The 22,894-nt window shown below is 42.4% G+C and overlaps 1 protein-coding gene across 15 annotated transcripts in view; it reads left to right on the plus strand.

The window, feature by feature from the left end:
* TNS1 (tensin 1) overlaps positions 1-22,894 on the plus strand; it is a 272,482-nt gene that overhangs the window by 61,148 nt on the left and 188,440 nt on the right. The window contains exon 1 of one of the 15 annotated variants that reach the window (XM_072121978.1): positions 1,554-1,845. The exons of the other annotated variants lie outside the window; for them this stretch is intronic. Coding sequence (XP_071978079.1) covers positions 1,765-1,845 — 81 coding nt within the window. The 5' untranslated portion in view covers positions 1,554-1,764. Of the gene's footprint in view, positions 1-1,553; positions 1,846-22,894 lie in introns of those variants that run through there. 15 annotated transcript variants of the gene reach the window in all.

Raw genomic sequence — 22,894 nt, forward strand, 5'->3', positions numbered from 1 at the left:
AACTCAGCTTAAAGGGGATGTCCATAATGAATTCATATGCACTAATAAAGAAATTAAAAAATAATCAGCACTCACCTAATTTTTCCCCCTGTGACTATTACAGCCAATTGGTGGTTATGTCTTATATTACTGTATATCACTGATCAGCTGCAATAGCGATTCAAAAATCATGAATGATCCCTTTAATGCCACATGTGAATTGAGCCAAAGGGCTAAGTGTGACATGGTGGGCTACGGAGGAGGGGACTTTGCAGATTCTGCATTAGGACCTGATATCTACCAGTGTCACCCCTCTTCCTATCGAGCGATGAGCCCCCTCCTCATGGTTTATTGGGATTTCTCTCTAATCTGGTGGAGCCGCCATCACTCAGGTGCTCGTTACGTGCATTACAGTAATGAAATGGCTGAAGAATTTCTGCAAAATAAATAAAACGCAAAAAAATCGATGAACTTTCCCGGGACGTTTTGCTGAGCTATAGATGTCATCAGACCTTGAAGTTACAGGAAGAGGATCTCAGCCCCTTAACACTAAATGCTCCAAATCCCCTACATAGATAGAGAAATCTATGATTTATTCTCCCCACAACCACCACTAGGGGGAGATAATGAGCAAACGGTATACAGTGTAAGTTTATTACTGGATGCAATGTATTCATGATCTATTTTATAATAATTTGGTATTTAACTCCTCACCTTTATCAATACCTCTGCTTGGGGTAAGTGAAATACCTTACCCCAAAAATCAACCTGGACTGGAATAAGTTAGACCTCCAACCAAAATAACAACCAATTACATTCGGACTACAATGAATCCGATGGCTGATCCTTTAGAATCGGACCCAAGGATTACTAAACTTGGACCCAAGTGACAGAAACGTTCTCGTTCACTGAAATCAAGCAGAGATCATGAAAAATTGGAAACAAAATAATAGCAGAAAGTTTAAGAACATTTCATTATTCAGTGAATAAACTTCATAATGTTTAAGGGGATTTACAGGGTCTAAAAAGCAACTGGACTGTGTTAATGTCTCTAATTGCTGTCAGTGAATGAAAAATATTTAATATGTGTACATCCGCTGACAGCAAGCAGAGATCTTCTATTTCCTTTTATATAATAAGGAAATGAAAAACTGCAGAACTTTTCTCTCTCCTACGGATAAGCTGGATGATCCATTTAATATTACATTGTAACTTTGCTTCCAGGGCTCTTTGTAGATTATATGGGGTTGGGGGGTCCTACGTTTTGCTACAAGGTATCACAAGCCCCGAGCTCTGCAGTCACATGGAGCCAAATAAAGACCCTTCTTTCCCTCCAGGAGGGCAGGAGGTGTGTAAGTGGGGGTGGGGGACGGGGGGCTGAGGTGTAGGGTGTAGAGGAAATACCAGAGAATTACATTTTTTTTTCTTTCTCTCTCCCCTAAAAAGTTGCTTGTGGCTGGCAGCCTGCAGATGGGGAGGGGGAGAGGGAAGGATTTGGTGTCTGCACCGCCCTCTCCTCAGGAGGTGTGAGGGCTGATGTATGTGAGGATGAGGAAAAACTTGGAGAGACAGAAAGAAAGAGGCAGGGACTTGAGAGTGTGATGTGGAGGTAGAGAGAGAGGAGGGAGAGACGGATCCAGGAAAATCGGGAATCATCCTCCTCCTGGGCATTGAATGAGTTAACCCCCTATACGTTACCTGACCACTATGGATGTGAGCCCCCGGGTCATGTGGATTAGTGTCACCTCTACCTTGGTTTAAGGATTGTGCATTGGTTCGGCCAGCATGCCCTCTGCGTCCCTGTGCGTCCCCCGTCCGCAGTCGGACCCCAGGATGACCTGGCTCTGCCTGTCCTGCCTCCTCTGGGTACGTAGTCTCCATTTATCTTTGCATGCAGAGGTTTTATACATACAGATGTAGCAGTGCCGAATCTGTCATGTGGCGGCACCCGTGTGGGGCTTCTCACCTACGGCGGCCACCAAACCCCTGAACATGTGAGGGACCCCCAAGTGTCAGGATACTACTGCTCCTCATCTATCAGAAAGGACATATGGAATTATTTAGGAATTAAATCTTCTCGGACTGAAAGGTTCTCCTCTTTGCTGCGATGCTGATCTTGCTCGTGGTCCCCAAATGCCATTGTGACGTTGCAGCCGAACCCCAACTCACTGCTGCGTAGTTTTATATCCGAGATTCTCGTGTTTCAGCTATTGTTCTGCTATTCTTAGATTCTGCACCCCAAAAAAAAAGTAAATCTGGTCCTTCGGTCCCCAGATCATAAGAGGAGATGTCCCCAGCACTAACAGCTTTGTATAGAGCCCTACAGCGGAGTGGAATTTCAGGGGTCCAATTGGGCTCCAGAAAGTTTTCCTCCTGTGATTAGATCCTCGTGGGAAGTTGTATTATACTGATACGTGATGTCCTTCTGCTTTCTGAGGTTTGAAGTAGCTGCTCGATGCTGGGGCCTCTGGTAAGAGTAAAGACCCTTACATTACTACCTGTGCCCCCCAGCTAATGTGTAACTATAACCCCCAGCATGCCCTAATCACTGCAGGATGCTGGGAGTTGTAGCTTCTCCGCTGCTGAAGTGCCACCAGTTGGATGATTCTTCTGTGTTGCCCGTAACCTTAACCAATTTTTTTCAAGAGGTCAAAGTTGAGGCGAAGTTTGACAAATATTGTAAAGTAACGGATTTGGCGCCGGACTTTGTCCTCATTGTGACTTCTTCTGATTTGTTCTGCGACCACTTGGCAAATTAAATCAGATTTAGTTTTATTTTATTTTGCATCGAAGATTCTATGTTACCTTTTATAAAAAATGACATCCCACCATTGTCCGACAGGCGGGAGTCCTGTCCATGGGACCCCCCTATCTGGGTATTGGAGGTCCTCATTTCTCTTCCCACCTGGACTGATGACTATGAGGCTACATACGAGGATACGGGCACCACGTGGCACCTATAACCGCCGGCTGCACTCTGCACATAAAGGGAGAAGACACAAGGGAATTAGAAACTTTGTGGCTCTGATAACGCAGTAAAGATAATGGAAGTCATACAGGTCCATAGCAGGATACAGGGGGGCTGCATCAGGGGGCACTGGGGGCTGTAAATCTCTGCTGATCCGCTGTGTGGTTAGTGGTTTAAGGCTGAATGAAAACCACACGCTGGCTACATGCCCCGACTCAGATATCAGCAGAGCGCCATCTACTGCTCCTCTCATGGTGAAAAATGTATAAGACTCTAAAAGAGACAATACTACAGGATAATTAGCCCTTTTAGGACTGCCAAGGCAAATTAGCACCTTATTTACAGATCTGTCCCGAGACAGAATAAAGCCTTATCGGTCAGGCCAAAAAATTAGGTTATGTCTTACTCTATAATTTCATAAAAGTTACGTTTTGGGCCTGACCGATAAGTCTTTATTCTGTCTCAGGACAGATCTGTAAATAAGAGACTCTAAAAGAGGCCATTTCTGACGTCTCTGTACTGCGCAGGTGAAGTGCTCTAGAGAGTCTTTACTCATGTGGTCACTACTATATACTATATGACTTGCCGATGGAGGGTTTTGCAGTGTCTGTCGTGTATGTTTGCAGGATAATCTATTGCTGAGTGTTTTGTACTATATTACACATTGATATACAGCAGCTACGCATCAGAAGTGTCAATGTCGTAGTTTGTAGTATCTTCCCAATACAATTAATTGCATCTGAAGTGTCCACTCTGTGGATGTGCAGCTATGATCTAGTGAAGCAGGTTTCTAATAGAGTGTCCTGTATCCTGTACAGGATAAGAAATGTCATGTATGTGCACAGTGACTGCACCAGCAGCAGAATAGTGAGTGCAGCTCTGGGGTATAATACAGGATGTAACTCAGGATCAGTACAGGATAAGTAATGTCATGTATGTACACAGTGACTGCACCAGCAGCAGAATAGTGAGTGCAGCTCTGGGGTATAATACAGGATGTAACTCAGGATCAGTACAGGATAAGTAATGTCATGTATGTACACAGTGACCCCACCAGCAGCAGAATAGTGAGTGTAGCTCTGGGGTATAATACAAGATGTAACTCAGGATCAGTACAGGATAAGTAATATCATGTATGTACAGTGACTTCACCAGCAGCAGATTAGTGAGTGCAGCTCTGGAGTATAATACAGGATGTAACTCAGGATCAGTACAGGATCAGTAATGTCATGTATGTACACAGTGACCCCACCTGCAGCAGAATAGTGAGTGCAGCTCTGGGGTATAATACAGGATGTAACTCAGGATCAGTACAGGATAAGTAATGTCATGTATGTACACAGTGACTGCACCAGCAGCAGAATAGTGAATGCAGCTCTGGAGTATAATACAGTATGTAACTCAGGATCAGTACAGGATAAGTAATGTCATGTATGTACACAGTGACTGCACCAGTAGCAGAATAGTGAGAGCAGCTCTGGAGCATAATACAGGATGTAACTCAGGATCAGTACAGGATAAGTAATGTCATGTATGTACACAGTGACTGCACCAGCAGAATAGTGAGTGCAGCTCTGGAGTATAATACAGGATGTAACTCAGGATCAGTACAGGATAAGTAATGTCATGTATGTACACAGTGACTGCACCAGCAGCAGAATAGTGAGTGCAGCTCTGGGGTATAATACAGGATGTAACTCAGGATCAGTACAGGATAAGTAATGTCATGTATGTACACAGTGACTGCACCAGCAGCAGAATAGTGAGTGCAGCTCTGGTGTATAATACTGGATGTAACTCAGGATCAGTACAGGATAAGTAATGTCATGTATGTACACAGTGACTGCACCAGCAGCAGAATAGTGAGTGCAGCTCTGGAGTATAATACAGGATGTAACTCAGGATCAGTACAGGATAAGTAATGTCATGTATGTACCCAGTGACTGCACCAGCAGCAGAATAGTGAGTGCTGCTCTGGTGTATAATACTGGATGTAACTCAGGATCAGTACAGGATAAGTAATGTCATGTATGTACCCAGTGACTGCACCAGCAGCAGAATAGTGAGTGCAGCTCTGGGGTAAATGGCTGGATGGACTTGTCAGTGAATATCTATATTGCATTTGATTGTAACAAACCCTCAGCTTATGGACATTTTTATATAATTGTGTCTTCTGTTACTAATCATGGATGGAGAGTTCCGGTCTCCCAAAGTCTCTCTTTAACCCTTTTGCTGGTTACTTCTCTTACTGTAAACATTGACTAGAATACAAAACAGAATAATAGAGACTTTACTCGCAGGCAGCTCCACCGCACCCTCTGGGCATCGTGCCCTCCATTCTGTGAGCTGCTGGTGAGTTTAAATATGGACATCATTGCCCTCTGTAATCAGTGCATATATTTATCTCACCCCAGGCCTGGGGGATCTATGGATGTAACAAGTTCTACCGTTTACATACAGTGTATGAGATCTTAGCAGCAGGAGCACTGGTCTGGTCTGTGGAGATGGGGATCTTCATATTTTGGCACTAGAGCTTCTCCAAGTGCACAGGGGGTATGCCCTCACACTGCTGTGCCCTTATCTCTTTGCATTTAGCAGCCCCACTGCTCTAATTGTCTACAGTACTAAACAATTAAACCAGAGATCTGATGCTCGGGGACAATGGATATGAATCAGTTCATTTCAGAGAGCACAGCAGTGTGAGGACACCTTCCCCCCAGTGCACTTGGAGAAGCTACAATCCTGGACTATAAATCCATATATCACAGTCCTGCTGCTACTAACCACAGACACAAAGGTCTGATTACACATTTTTCCTGGGACAATACATAACAGCATGCAGTGTACATGGCCACATTTGCTGACAGGTTCCCTTTACAAGGTTCTAGTAAATTTCTATCATATTGTTGGAGGTTTGCTCCAGTCAGCTTTTCAGAGGCTGGGTGCCCTAGATGGTGCTGCATCACATTTACTATTTACAAGACCCAGCACCATAGTTATGGTAGTGGCCGTATCTAGAATTGTGCCTCGGTCCCATTTAAACTGCAATGAGTTGTGATCCCGGGCACGGCCACTAGTAGACCCATGGCGTGCTGCTTGGAGATCACTGGTCTGTACAGGATTGTGGATGGTCTGGATACAATCCATCGGAATGTGATGTTTATTAATGGGATGTTCCTTATTAATATTAGAACAAACAATAAAAAGTTACTTAGTAAAATGTCAGCTTGGGGACCCTCCCTCTAATTCTTCTTGATCCGGGGTTGAGAATGTGCCCTGAGTGTTTGGAATAATTTGCCTGTATGTCTTGGTGACTCTCCAGCTCGGGGAAGATGACTTGGCGATTGTTGTGGTGACATTAAGGCTTGTCATGACACTGGAGGACACATCTAATGGACTTTCTCCCCTGGACGCCTCGGGCTTCTCTTATTGTCCTCTTAGGAGTCAAGTTGCTGGGTCAGGGGGGCTGCCGACCTTCTCCTTATATCCTCCCTGTAAGTCCTCAGGGGGTCTTTGTGGTCAGACTGGAAGGTGAGAGGTCATGATGAGGGGACATGAGTGAGTGACGGATCCGTCCTAGGGCACTGTGTAGGTCACATGATCACTGTCACCCGTGAATGAGGAGACCCAGCGCCGGACACGCCATCTCCAGCTGTGGCATCTCCTCCTCCTGGTGACTATTGTTTTTTGGAGGGGTTTGGTTCTCTTCCAGCCTCATCTGGCTCCAAAAAGCAGAAAAAGTTTCTAAAGTACGAACAGATGTCAGACATTGGAGTCTGCGCGGCGTTCAGTGTCACTGCAGCTGCCATTCATAAAGCTGCAGTTACCCGGCATGGCCACTACATAGAGAGGGGAGCTGTTAGCAGTCAATTTATCGTGGGGGTCTGAAAGTTGGATCCCCTCTGATCAAGACCTATTCTATCACTAAACTGGTTAATTTATAGTACGTAGCAATTGTTACCCCAATATCTACAATTCAGAATGGGGGGGGGGGGGCGCAAAACCCCTAAAACACTAAATGGTCAGTCAATCCCACAGAACTCATAGCCAGAATTGGGTTAAGAACCTAATGTCCAGCACTAAATGTCTCCCCTCAATCCAGCTAATATCCTGATGGTTTCTTACATTTTACCTGCACCGACACATTGTATCAATCTGCATTATTGGCTACAACTGTAACGAGCAGTCAGCTGTGACAAATCATTGGTTTTCACCTCTTGATATAGTCATGAATGATCCTATTCGCTGTCAGCAAGCAGAGATGTGGGAAATTGTGAGAAATTGAAACATAAAAGCTAGAAATAAGTAACAGATCTTTGCATGTTATTAGGATTCTCTTTGTTATTCACTGTGTGTGCCCTAATCCGTGTCCTGCTCTGTTCCCTATTCTGTGCCCTGCTCTGTGTGCCATGCTCTGTGCCATGCTCTGTATGCCCTGCTCTGTGTCCTGCTCTGTATTCCCTGCTCTGTGCCCTGCTCTGTGTGCCATGCTCTGTGCCCTGCTCTGTGTGCCCTTCTCTGTGTCCCCTGCTCTGTGCCTGCTCTTTGTGCTCTGCTCTCTGTGCCATGCTCTCTGTGCCCTGTTCTGTGTGTCATGCTCTGTGTCATGCTCTGTGCCCTGCTCTGTGTGCCCTGCTCTGTGCCTGCTCTTTGTGCTCTGCTCTGTACCCTTCTCTGTGTGCCCTGCTCTGTGCCATGCTCTCTGTGCCATGCTCTCTGTGCCATGCTCTGTGTGCCATGCTCGGTGCCCTGCTCTGTGTGCCATGCTCTGTGTGCCCTGCTCTGTACCATGCTCTATGTGCCATGCTCTGTGCCCTGCTCTGTGCACTGCTCTGTGCCCATATCTCTGCCTGGCACCGCAGCTCTCCTCTATCTCCTGTGGTCACTTGGATGTGATAGTTGCTTAGTGTTATAAGTGCAGCAGGAAATATATTTATCCTGTGCCGTGCGCGGATCCTTTCTTGGTCAGGGCACTCGCCGGATTCCTCTGTGTTTATCTGCATTGCTAATATTCCCCCTACCTGAAAGCTGAGGCCGGAGCCTGGAACACGTCCAATAGCTGCAGGAACTCGCTCCGTTTTACATGGAGCTGGAAGACTTCTGGGATTTTGGAGAGAATAAATATACTTGGCTTTGTATTACTATGTTCCTGATCTTACAACTTGTTAAAGGAAAACTTCAGGAAAACTTTTACATCATTTTATAGACAGTTCACAGCCTGTGGGGGTGGAGCTTGACACCCAAGTTTTTCCCCCTGTGGCCCTGCACTAAGCACTATATATAACATCAGACTGTACAAATAAGAGACTATGGTCGGTCTCCAGGACTTGGAGAGTGATGCTTTGTAATCTGTGCTTAATTCAAACCGCTCCTAGTGGGTGGATCTTCCATCCAAGCAAAGCAGGGGCGGGGCAGAGCAAAGATAAGGGGCTTGATCTATTTGTAGGGTTAATTTCACAAAGCTGTAATGTCTGTATTATGTCTGCAGGACATGGAGTCACCTCCTACTGCCTGGGATTCACTGATAGTAGCCAATAATCCTTGGACGTGTCATCCCGTCATTAAGGGTGATGAATAGATTGGAGGTTGCATCTTTCAGCCCTTTAAATGAGCACGGCCCCTTTAATAGCTGATACACGTTCTCGGGTTTTATTTGCTTTCATGTTAATGATTTTCTCTGCAGAAAAAAATGTAAGATAATAAGTGACCATTGTAATAACGCAGCTGCTGCCTAAAGGAAAGCCGGACCCTGAGGTGGAGGTCACAGGACAAGAAGGCTGGAAAATCCTGGAAAATGTGGCAAATTCGGCAATTTTCTATATAAGATCCATGAACCTGTTTCATTTGTGCCGGTGGATGGGAGAGAGCGAGCAGGAAGCAGAAAGATTACAGTATCCAAGTGCAAGGCTCAGCAGACTGTATCACGCAGCATTGGATTAGATACATGGCTCAGCAGACAGTATCACACAGCAGAGGATTAGATACACAGCTCAGCAGTCAGTATCACATAGGATAGGATTATATACACAGCTCAGCAGGCAGTATCACACAGGATAGGATTAGATACACAGCTCAGCAGGCAGTATCACACAGGAGAGGATGAGATACACAGCTCAGCAGTAAGTGTCACAGAGGATGGGATTAGATACACAGCTCAGCAGACAGTATCATACAGGATAGGATTAGATACACAGCTCAACTGTCAGTATCACACAGGATGGGATTAGATACGCACATCAGCAGACAGTATCATACAGGATAGGATTAGATACACAGCTCAGCATTAAGTATCATGCATGATAGGATTAGATACATAGCTCAGTGGACAGTATCAGACAAGATAAGATTAGATACTAAACTCAGCAGAAAGTATCTCCGGTGCTGATTTAGATACACTTGCTCAATAGACTGTTCCTCATAAAATAAGCTTAGATACACTGGATTACAGGTACAGGAAATAATAATATACTGTAACATTACAAAAACTGGTCCATAGAGCCCTGGACCTCCCCTAAAACCCCCATATACTCCCTCTCCCTTATAACCTCCATATACTCCCTTTCCCCTATAATAATTTATTCCCCCTTCCCTATAGCCCCCCTATACTCCCTCAACCCTATAACCCCATATACCCCCCTCCCCTATAGCCCCCATATATTCCCCTTCTCGTATAGCCCCCCTATACTCCCCCTCCCCTATAACCTCCATATATTCCCCGTCCCCTATAATCTCCATATACTCCCCTTCCCCTATAATAATTTCCCCCCTCCCCTATAATCTCCATATACTCCTCTTCCCCTATAATCATAATATACTCTCCCTCCCCTACAGCCCCCATATACTCCCCCCTCCCCTATAATGTGTCCCCCCTGCAGTCTGGATCTGTAATGAATCCTGTGCAGACTGACGTTGCGTCCTATGGAGATGCAGTAATGGACGACCCTCTTCCTCTCCTCCGGACGGGATTTTGGACGCTCACCAAGTGAAACAGATTTCTGTATCAACAGGGAAATGGAGAACCTACCTGATTTCCTGATGTCTGCACCAAGAGTCACAGAAAGTTCTGTGTCCGGATAATCTCCCCCCCCCCCCCAAAACAGTGCGAGCACAGGGGGCGAAACACTGTAACGAAAATGCTAAATAATGTATACAGGGCTTTATGTATAACATTATCTTACATATTTATTGATTGTTACTATGTTCTGTATTTGCAACTATTCCTTATCATCTATTTTATTTTGTGACAGTGGGGCTCACCCTGCTGTTCTCTGTGCTCTCTACAGACATTGTTAGAGAGATGTGTAGATAGCACAGCAGGACTGTGATATATGGATGGATATTCCAGGATTGTTGTCTTGTCCTTCCCATATCTGTGTTACTTTAACGCGCCTCTCGATTCTCAATACACGTTGTACCAGGCGTTTGATTACATTGAATGATACTACCTAACACAACAATACAATAAAACAATGCGGAGAGCACAGCCCACAACAGTGGGAGGACACACCCACAGTGAACTTGGAGAGGCTACAATGCTTGGAAATATTTCACAGTCCTGCTGCTACTAATGTACACAAAGGTCTGTGTATCTCTCCATGGGCAATACCTAATATTGGCTGAAGACAGTTTGGGGCATATCTCACAGTCCTGCTGCTACTAACATCATACACAAAAGTCTGATTATACTTCACTCCAAGGTCAATGCTAAACACAGCCAGCAAAGCGCACAGAGCACAGCAGTATAAGAACTGTTAGCTTCCTTCCCTTTTTGACTTGTAGAATCTACAATCCTGGAACATAAATACACATTTCACAGTCCTGCTGCTACTAATTTACACAAAGGTATGATTACAAATCTCTCTAGAGACAATAACTTGCACTGGCTGCAGAGAGCACAGAGTGCAGCAGTGTTAGGACACACCTCCATTGCATTTAATAAGCTACAATCCTGGAATATAAAACCATATTTCATTGCTCTGCTGCTTTAAACAATTTACAGAAATATATGATTACACATCACTCCAGGGACAATACATAACACTGGCTGCAGAGAGCACAGAGCACAGCAGTGTGAGGTATGATTACACATCACTCCAGGGACAGCACATAACACTGGCTGCAGAGACCACAGAGCACAGCAGTGTGAGGTCTGATTACACATCTCTCTAGGGACAATACATAACACTGGCTGCAGAGAGCACAGAGCACAGCAGTGTGAGGTCTTATTACACATCACTCCAGGGACAGTACATAACACTGGCTGCAGAGAGCACAGAGCACAGCTGTGTGAGGTATGATTACACATCACTCCAGGGACAGTACATAACACTGGCTGCAGAGAGCACAGAGCACAGCAGTGTGAGGTCTTATTACACATCACTCCAGGGACAGTACATAACACTGGCTGCAGAGAGCACAGCAGTGTGAGGTATGATTACACATCACTCCAGGAACAGTACATAACACTGGCTGCAGAGAGCACAGAGCACAGCAGTGTGAGGTCTGATTACACATCACTCCAGGGACAGTACATAACACTGGCTGCAGAGAGCACAGAGCACAGCAGTGTGAGGTATGATTACACATCACTCCAGGGACAGTACATAACACTGGCTGCAGAGAGCACAGAGCACAGCAGTGTGAGGTCTGATAACACATCTCTCCAGGGACAGTACATAACACTTACTGCAGAGAGCACAGCAGTGTGAGGTCTTATTACACATCACTCCAGGGACAATACCTAACATAGGTAACTTCACATATCTCCAGGGACAATACATAACTTTGACTGCAGAGAGCACAGCAGTGTGAGGACTCACCTCTAGCTGGCTTTTAGAATCCTCAATCCTGTAAAATAATGACATTTTTCACATTCCTACAATGTGTATGAGTAATCCATGCACCCCCCTTTCCCCCCGGACACCCACCTTCAGGAAAACTTGGAACCCGCTGCAGCACAAATTAGCTAAATCTATGCAGGTGATACAATGTAAAAATACACATTAATAGAAGATTCCGCTATAATCACGCTGGGAACTGGCTCGAGAGGCAAAGGGAAAATCCTCAGCAGAAACAGCTAAAACATCTGGGAGACGGCAGCGGCCGCCATAGACTATTATTGTATCCATGAGTCTGACTTCTGGGCCCCAGAACAAAGAGCCACAAGCAGCGGGGCCCCGGGGCCAGAGGCCTCACAGCTGCCGCTCCAATTATTTCCTTCCTTTGTGTCACAGATTTTTTAAGTTTTATTCTTTTATATTCTTTATAATTAGTTTTCTTCATTCCTACTTCTATTTTTGTGTAACTTTTGGGTTAGTTTTTTATTATTTTATGTTTTCTATTTTTGGTTCCTTTTTCTTAGTGTCTTTATTCCCTATATTTTTTCCTTCTATTACTTGTATGTAATCTGCCCGCATGTCCTGGATCTATGTTTTATGTGGCGCAGGGATAGGAAAATAAATGGAGATACAGATGTGGTTTTGGGGTCTAATCTGCCTGAAATAATCTTAATCTTTCAAGTTTATTTTATTATTTTTATTGCTTTTGCTACATTCGGGTTCTTGTCGTTACGTTGTATCTTTTTTTGTAACTATATATATTTTTTGATCTGCTCCTGTCGCTCGAGGTAATTTATATATATATATATATATATATATATATATATATATATATAAAATCTACCATATATACTCGATTATAAGCCGACCCAAGTATAAGCCGAGGCCCCTAATTTTACCACAAAACCTGGAAAAACATTTTTTTTTGTACTTGAATTTAAGCCAAGTTTGGGTTTTCAGCTAATTTTTTGTGCTGAAAAATTGGGCTTATACTCGAGTATATATGGTAATTTTTTACATTATTGTCTTATATGATATTTTTTGTTGTTCCTGTTATAACATATCATTTATGTTTCTATTTGTAGGTAACTTTTTAATTCTCTTTTTGACTTCTCTGTGGCTCTAGTTCCCCCCAGTATTTGCGGGCGTGGCTTCTGGGGCGGTGGTGACCTCATCGTGGTATATATCGCGTTCTCCCCTCCGCATTTCACGGCCCTCGTGGGGAGGGGGCTGCAGGGTTAGGTCGCTTTTGGGCCTCTTTCAAGCATCTTGGATTATTTTACTTCATTGCCTAATTTGATTTGCTGGTTCACGAGTTCCTTCCTTGCACGTGACCCGTCCGATTAAACCCTGCACGGCCGTATTAGGAAGGTTTTTTTTCTTTGGTCCCAGTGTTTTTCTTCTTCCTTGGCCCCATAGGAAGGCTGTGAAATGTAGCGGGAGTTGAGAAGTCACATACATGAAGGTTAATGAGCTTCCTCCGCGAGGCAGCTGCGAGCCGCGGGGCGCCATTACAGCGCTAGGTGTGCGGAGATGTGTAGTGACACTTTTACTGAGCCCCGTCCTGTGCAGGGGCAGGAGAGAGCGGGGGCCCCGGCTATGGAGGAGAATTTCTAGGTCTTTCATCTACAACTTGCCTGTGTTACTCGCATAGGGTCAGAGTCATCCCTTTAATTTAAAGGGGACACAGAGGATGCGCATATCACATTCCATATTTCTATTATTAACCCTTATTGTGCCTGTATCTCGGATACTAATAATACTTCTGTCTATGATATGTCCTCCAGGGGTCGCTGCCACCAGGTGACCTTCCAGGTCCATTGTGCACCTCCCCTCCAGGGGTTAAATGGGATGGGTGCATAAGGTCAGAGCAGCAGCAGCAGGCCCTCTCACACCTCTGTGGCGCACATCATACTAAGCCAATCTCAGTCCCTGGTTAAATAAAAAAAAGTAACTTTTTTCACAGGAAGGTAGGGGTTTGTGGAAGAATCCGGCTCCCCTTGGTAGTATCTTAGATTGTTTCCCCTTTGTCAGCAGGTGTGACCATACAGCTAGTGTTCTGTACTGTCCTTGGAGAGATGTGTAATCAGACCTCACACTGCTGTGCTCTGTGCGCTCTGCAGCCAGTGTTATGTATTGTCCCCGGAGAGATGTGTAATCAGACCTCACACTGCTGTGCTCTGTGCTCTCTGCAGCCAGTGTTCTGTACTGTCCTTGGAGAGATGTGTAATCAGACCTCACACTGCTGTGCTCTGTGCTCTCTGCAGCCAGTGTTATGTGTTGTCCCCGGAGAGATGTGTAATCAGACCTTACACTGCTGTGATCTGTGCTCTCTGCAGCCAGTGTTAGGTATTGTCCCTGTGTAATCAGACCTCTGTGCATGTTGTTAGTAGCAGCTGGACTGTAAAATATGGATTTATATTCTAGGGTTGTAATGAGCGTATGTCCTCACACTGCTGTGCTCTGTGCTCCGAGTCCTATGTATTGTCCCTGGGGAGATGTGTTAACATACCTGTGTGTGTGATGTTAGTTGCAGCAGGACTGTGAAATATGCATTTACATTCCAGGATTGTCGCTCCTCCAAGTGCACTGAGGGGGTGTCCTCACACTGCTGTGCTTTCTACATTGAACTAACAGTAAAAGCAGTAGCAAATTTCTGATCATGAATATTACAGCAGTGATGCACATTTAAAGTTCATCCTCGATTTTTGTGTTACATTTGTATCTTATTATATGACAATACAAAAGTGACTGCAGGAAAGCTGGGTTATCGCTGACTGCACAGCTGGTTTCTCTTAAAATGCCTAATTGAATGATTCTCCAGTTGTAGTTATGTTTGCCATTCAGGTGTCCACCCAGCTTTCCCAGCCTTCTCCTGTGGTTGCTGCTGCGTTTTCTGGCAGGTATTTGGCGGTGCTCAGCTCTGGTACCAGGACTCCGCTGACCTCTCCTGCTATAATACAGCGAGTGCTGAAAGGCTGCATCACTGCTGCTCATGTTACCAGGAGTAATGAGCTCCGATGGGAGTGATGGGCCGCAGAACAGGATCCCACAGTGATAACAGCAGAGGCCTCCTAATACAGGGGCCGGGGACCTGGCGTAGCACCAAGTCCAGGCGCTATAGTGATAGCTGGAGGTGTGAGCGAAGATCCAGACAGAAATATGGGGGCTGCTCACACAGGAGATGGAAAATTACTTTAAAAGAAACTGTCCGCAGGTGTGACCATACAGACTGCAGCTATTGTCCCTGGAGAGATGTGTAATTATACCTCACACTGCTGTGCTCTTTGCTCTCTGCAGCCAGTGTTATGTTTTGTCCCTGGAGAGATGTGTAATCAGACCTCACACTGCTGTGCTCTTTGCTCTCTACAGCCAGTGCTATGTATTGTTCCTGGAGAGATGTGTAATTATACCTCACACTGCTGTGCTCTTTGCTCTCTGCAGCCAGTGTTATGTATTGTCCCTGGAGAGATGTGTAATCAGACCTCACACTGCTGTGCTCTTTGCTCTCTGCAGCCCGTGTTATGCATTGTCCCTGGAGAGATGTGTAATCAGACCTCACACTGCTGTGCTCTGTGCTCTCTGCAGCCAGTATGAGGGAACATGGAAAAGTTTTGTCCCTGGAGAGATGTGTAATCAGACATTTGTATATGTTGTTAGTAGCAGCAGGACTGTGAAATATAGATTTATATTCTAGCATGGTAATAAGAGTATGTATAGGGCGGCACGGTGGCTGAGTGAGTAGCACATCTGCCTTGCAGCACTGGGGTCCTGGGTTCGAATCCCACTCAGGTCAACATCTGCAAAGAGTTTGTATGTTCTCTCCGTGTTTGCGTGGGTTTCCTCCGGGTACTCCGGTTTCCTCCCACACTTCAAATCATACTGTTAGGTTGTTTAGATTGTGAGCCCCTTGGGGACAGGGACCAATTTGACATGCTTGTGCAGCGCTGCGTAATCTGTGTGCGCTATATAAATAAAGAATTATTATTATTATTATTATTATTATGTCCTCACACTGCTGCATTCTGGGGCCGCATAGTATTATAGTAGTTATATTCTTGTACATAGGGGGCAGTAATATAGTAGTTATGTTCCTGTACATAGGGGCAGTATTATAGTAGTTATATTCTTGTACATAGGGGGCAGTATTATAGTAGTTATATTCTTGTACATAGGGGGCAGTATTATAGTAGCTATATTCTTGTACATAGGGGGCAGTATTATAGTAGTTATATTCTTGTACATAGGGGGCAGTATTATAGTAGTTATATTCTTGTACATAGGGGGCAGTATTATAGTAGTTATATCCTTGTACATAGGGGGCAGTATTATAGTAGTTATATTCTTGTACATAGGGGCAGTATTATAGCAGTTATATTCTTGTACATAGGGAGCAGTATTATAGTAGTTATATTCTTGTACATAGGGCGCAGTATTATAGTAATATTCTTGTACATAGGAGGCAGTATTATAGTAGTTATATTCTAGTACATAGGGGGCAGTATTATAGTAGTTATATTCCTGTACATAGGGGGCAGTATTATAGTAGTTATATTCCTGTACATAGGGGGCAGTATTATAGTAGTTATATTCCTGTACATAGGGGGCAGTATTATAGTAGTTATATTCTTGTACATAGGGGCAGTATTATAGTAGTTATATTCTTGTATATAGGGGGCAGTATTATAGTAGTTATATTCTTGTACATAGGGGGCAGTATTATAGTTATATTCTTGTACATAGGAGCAGTATTATAGTAGTTATATTCTTGTACATAGGGGGCAGTATTATAGTAGTTATATTCTTGTACATAGGGGGCAGTATTATAGTAGTTATATTCTTGTACATAGGGGGCAGTATTATAGTAGCCATATTCTTGTACATAGAGGGCAGTATTATAGTAGTTATATTCTTGTACATAGTGGGCAGTATTATAGTAGTTGTATTCTTGTACATAGGGGGCAGTATTATAGTAGTTATATTCTGTACATAGGGGGCAGTATTATAGTAGTTATATTCTTGTACATAGGGGGCAGTATTATAGTAGTTATATTCTTGTACATAGGTGGCAGTATTATAGTAGTTATATTCTTGTACATAGGGGCAGTATTATAGCAGTTATATTCTTGTACATAGGGAGCAGTATTATAGTAGTTATATTCTTGTACATAGGGGGCAGTATTATAGTAATTTTCTTGTACATAGAGGGCAGTATTATAGTAGTTATATTCTTGTACATAGGGAGAGTATTATAGTAGTTATATTCTTGTACATAGGGGGCAGTATTACAGTAGTTATATTCTTGTACATAGGGGGCAGTATTATAGTAGTTATATTCTTGTACATAGGGGGCAGTATTATAGTAGTTATATTCTTGTACATAGGGGGCAGTATTATAGTAGTTATGTTTTTGTACATTGGGGCAGTATTATAGTAGTTATATTCTTGAACATAGGGGGCAGTATTATAGTAGTTATATTTTTGTACATTGGGGCTGTATTATAGTAGTTATATTCTTGTACATAGGGGGCAGTATTACAGTAGTTATATTCCTATACATAGGGAGCAGTATTATAGTAGTTATATTCTTGTAAATAGGGGGCAGTATTATAGTAGTTATATTCTTGTACATTGGGGCAGTATTATAGTAGTTATATTCTTGTACATAGGGGGCAGTGTTATAGTAGTTATATTCTTGTACATTGGGGCAGTATTATAGTAGTTATATTCTTGTACATAGGGGGCAGTATTATAGTAGTTATATTCTTGTACATAGGGGGCAGTATTATAGTAGTTATATTCTTGTACATAGGGGCAGTATTATAGTAGTTATATTCTTGTACATAGGAGGCAGTATTATAGTAGTTATATTCCTGTACATAGGGGGCAGTATTATAGTAGTTATATTCTTGTACTTAGGGGGCAGTATTATAGTAGTTATATTCCTGTAAATAGGTGGCAGTATTATAGTAGTTATATTCTTGTACATAGGGGGCAGTATTATAGTAGTTTTATTCTTGCACATTGGGGCAGTATTATAGTAGTTATATTCTTGTACATAGGGGCAGTATTATAGTAGTTATATTCTTGTACATAGGGGGCAGTATTATAGTAGTTATATTCTTGTACATAGGGGCAGTATTATAGTAGTTATATTCTTGTACATTGGGGGCAGTATTATAGTAGTTATATTCTTGTACATAGGGGCAGTATTATAGTAGTTATATTCTTGTACATAATAGGCAGTATTATAGTAGTTATATTCATGTACATAGGGGGCAGTATTATAGTATTTATATTCCTGTACATAGGGGGCAGTATTATAGTAGTTATATTCTTGTACATAGGGATCAGTACTATAGTAAATATTCTTGTACATAGGGGGCAGTATTACTGTATAGTAGTTTCTTGTCTTCCTTCATCTGCTCCGCTCTCAGTAATTATTAAGTGAGATGCCCTGTTATTGTCGTTGTTGTTGGGGCAGGTGTTATATGTAATGGCCCCTGTAATAATATTTGGGTGCCCTAATGTCTTGTTGTATAATTAGACAGTAATTTCATTGTTACAGCTGTGTGTAATGAGGTTGCGTTAGTACATGGAGGATTCTTCTGCTGCACATCTGGCAGTTTTAGCCTCAGTTTACTAACTAAATTGTAAATATATGAACCTCTGTTGGTCAAGGACACCCCTAATGCATTTGAAGCAGCTACAATCCTGTTCTATTAATTTATATTTCACAGTCCTGCTGCTACTAGCAACATACACAAACATATGATTACACTTCTCTCCAGGGAAAGTATCATAAGGTAACACCTGCTGACAGGTTCCCCTAACACCTTCATTACAGTATATGGATTCATGTGCTGGGCTGTGGGTGCAGATGGTTTGTTCTTCACAAACTATTCAGATCCACAATCCATATAGAACAGGATATAAAATGAATTTATAGAAGTTCCTTATAGTAAGAAGATGCATTTCTGCCCTGGATACAATGAGATCATCGTGTGCCATATATCACTATACGGAAGGGATGTGTCCTGTTACATCTTCTGACTTCATTACTAATTCTGAATGAAAAACGTATGTGAAGACTCGCAGCTGGGCCTGATTACTGAGAGCTGTGTACTGGAGAGACCCACCCATCATCCATACATCACACAGCAAGGGGCCCCTCCTGCACTACACAATAAGGCGCACTGACCCCTCCAAATCACTCAGCTTCATCTCCGTAACAGCCAATAGGGATTCTACGCTCATGTCTATTCTTGTATTTAGGGGGCAGTATTATATTAGTTATATTCTTGTACATAGGGGGCAGTATTATAGGAGTTATATTCCTATACATAGGGAGCAGTATTATAGTAGTTATATTCTTGTACATAGGGGGCAGTATTATAGGAGTTATATTCCTATACATAGGGAGCAGTATTATAGCAGTAATATTATTGTACATAGGGGGCAGTATTATAGTAGTTATATTCTTGTACATAGGGGCAGTATTATAGTAGTTATATTCTTGTACATAGGGGGCAGTATTATAGTAGTTATATTCCTGTACATAGGGGGCAGTGTTATAGTAGTTATATTCCTGTACATAGGGGTCAGTATTATAGTAGTTATATTCTTGTACATAGAGGGCAGTATTATAGTAGTTATATTCTTGTACATAGGGGGCAGTATTATAGTGGTTATATTCTTGTACATAGGGGGCAGTATTATAGTAGTTATATTCCTGTACATAGGGGGCAGTATTATAGTAGTTATATTCTTGTACATAGGAGCAGTATTATAGTAGTTATATTCTTGTACATAGGGGGTAGTATTATAGTAGTTATATTCCTGTACATAGGGGGCAGTATTATAGTAGTTATATTCTTGTACATAGGAGCAGTATTATAGTAGTTATATTCTTGTACATAGGGGGTAGTATTATAGTAGTTATATTCCTGTACATAGGGGGCAGTATTATAGTAGTTATATTCTTGTACATAGGGGGCAGTATTATAGTAGTTATATTCTTGTACATAGGGGGCAGTATTATAGTAGTTATATTCTTGTACATAGGGGGAAGTATTATAGTAGTTATATTCTTGTACATAGGGGGAAGTATTATAGTAGTTATATTCCTGTACATAGGTTGCAGTGTTATAGTAGTTATATTCCTGTACATAGGGGGCAGTATTATAGTAGTTATATTCTTGTACATAGGGGCAGTATTATAGTAGTTATATTCTTGTACATAGGAGCAGTATTATAGTAGTTATATTGTACATAGGGGGCAGTATTATAGTAGTTATATTCTTGTACATAGGGGGTAGTATTATAGTAGTTATATTCTTGTACATAGGGGGCAGTATTATAGTAGTTATATTCCTGTACATAGGGGGAAGTATTATAGTAGTTATATTCTTGTACATAGAGGGCAGTATTATAGTAGTTATATTCCTGTACATAGGGGGCAGTGTTATAGTAGTTATATTCCTGTACATAGGGGGCAGTATTATAGTAGTTATATTCTTGTACATAGGAGCAGTATTATAGTAGTTATATTCTTGTACATAGGGGGCAGTATTATAGTAGTTATATTCTTGTACATAGGGGGTAGTATTATAGTAGTTATATTCCTGTACATAGGGGGCAGTATTATAGTAGTTATATTCTTGTACATAGGGGGCAGTATTATAGTAGTTATATTCTTGTACAGAGGGGGTAGTATTATAGTAGTTATATTCTTGTACATAGGGGGTAGTATTATAGTAGTTATATTCCTGTACATAGGGGGCAGTATTATAGTAGTTATATTCTTGTACATAGGGGGCAGTATTATAGTAGTTATATTCTTGTACAGAGGGGGTAGTATTATAGTAGTTATATTCTTGTACATAGGGGGCAGTATTATAGTAGTTATATTCTTGTACATAGGGGGCAGTATTATAGTAGCTATATTCTTGTACATAGGGGTAGTATTATAGTAGTTATAATCTTATACATAGGGGGCAGTATTACAGTAGTTATATTCTTATACATAGGGGGCAGTATTACAGTAGTTATATTCCTGTACATAGGAGGCAGTATTATAGTAGTTATATTCCTGTACATAGGGGCAGTATTATAGTAGTTATATTCCTGTACATAGGGGGCAGTATTATAGTAGTTATATTCTTGTACATAGGGGGCAGTATTATAGTAGTTATATTCTTGTACATAGGGGGCAGTATTATAGTAGTTATATTCTTGTACATAGGGGGCAGTATTATAGTGGTTATATTCTTGTACATAGGGGGCAGTATTATAGTAGTTATATTCCTGTACATGGGGGGCAGTATTATAGTAGTTATATTCTTATACATAGGGGCAGTATTATAGTAGTTATATTCTTGTACATAGGGGGCAGTATTATAGTAGTTATATTCTTGTACATAGGGGGCAGTATTATAGTAGTTATATTCTTGTACATAGGGGGCAGTACTATAGTAGTTATATTCTTATACATAGGGGGCAGTATTATAGTAGATATATTCTTGTACATAGGGGGCAGTATTATAGTAGTTATATTCTTGTACATGGGGCAGATTTTTTTGCATATCCACCTGATTATAATCACAATCCACCAATCAGTGAAATAGAAAAATTCCTTTGATGCTGTAAGGATATTAGTTTGGGAAGATACCACACTGGACACGGTTTATCTGCAGTCCTATGACCACCTCAGCTCTGCTACATCCTTTATGAGGTTGTCTTTGTATACAGGTTATAGTCTCGGGGTAGGGAGCCCTTTCCTCGCACTTCTGGGTCTTTCCGTTCAGCTGGGATCCAGATGTCATCAATGAGGGAAATCAGAACCAGATACTTGGGTGGTCGCAGACAGGACAGGGGAAGGGGGGAGGTGCTCGGGGGTGGGGCTTTTTCCATTTTCTGATTAATCCTCTTGTGTTTGAAGCAGTTTCATTCATTAAAACCGTACGGTCTGGAACAATGCGACGCAGCGTCGGCCCGGGGTCCAGGTGCTCACGTCATCTCGCCCTCATTAACCAATGCACTGCTGGTCTGTTTGCATTATTACTCACTTGTAGTAACTTGGCTTAAGCTGTTATGTTATTCTTCATACTTTTCAAGATCCTTGCTTGATGTCAGTGAATGAAATCTATCCAGAGGGTGAAAGGCAGCACAGACTTGGCATTGCTGACATCTGTTACAGTTGCATCATGTCTAGACGGCTCTCTGTGAGATGGACTGATGCTCTCCAGACTGATACATCACATCTGTGCTGATACATTGTAACAAATCCTGTAACAATAAATCAACGTTTATAGCAAATCGCTCAAAATTGTGTTCCTCTTTCCTAGTTATACATGACAGCCAGTATGTCCCAGTGTGATCTATTAAAGGATTTATCAAGATGTTCAGGCCACATCTGTCTGTGCTCTTCCGTATATCGGGAAAGCTGGGTTGCACCCCCTCTTTCTGCCATAGGGAGAAGTTGTGTTTCCATCATTTTCAGCCCTTGATGACTCCATAGTGAAGGTTACAGCTGTAATATCCAGGGTCACTGGGCTTAATAGATGGGATGTGTTCACCCTTGAACTTAGCTGTGACCTTGGGAAGAGGTGCAGCGCTACGGGAGGGGTTTGCTGCCCTCTGCTGGTCATTAGCTAAACTGCGCATGCAGCCAGACCCGAGCTAACGCTACAGAACAATTAAAGGAAAACTGTCAGCAGAAATTGTTCCTGCAATCATTACTTTATGTGTGTATGTGAAGAAGCAGGACTTTAAAACATGGATTTGTATTCTAGGATTATAGTGACTACAAGTGCACTGGGGCACGCCCTCACACTGCTGTGCTCTGTGCTCTCTGCAGTCAATGTTAAGCAATGTCCCTGGATAAATGTGTAGCCATGCTTCTTTATGATTTTTAGTAGCAGCAGGACTGTGAAATAAAAATTTCTATTTAAGGATTTAAGCTTCTTCAGGTGTACTGTACTTGTGTCCTCACACTGCTGTGCTCTATGCCTTCTGCAGTCACTGTTAATTATTGGCCCTGGGCAGATGTGTAATCAGACCTGTGTGCATGGTGTTAATAGGTGAATGACTGTCATTTATGGGTTTACAT

Source organism: Engystomops pustulosus, chromosome 8 (genome assembly GCF_040894005.1).
Source record: "Engystomops pustulosus chromosome 8, aEngPut4.maternal, whole genome shotgun sequence".
Lineage (NCBI taxonomy): Eukaryota > Metazoa > Chordata > Amphibia > Anura > Leptodactylidae > Engystomops > Engystomops pustulosus.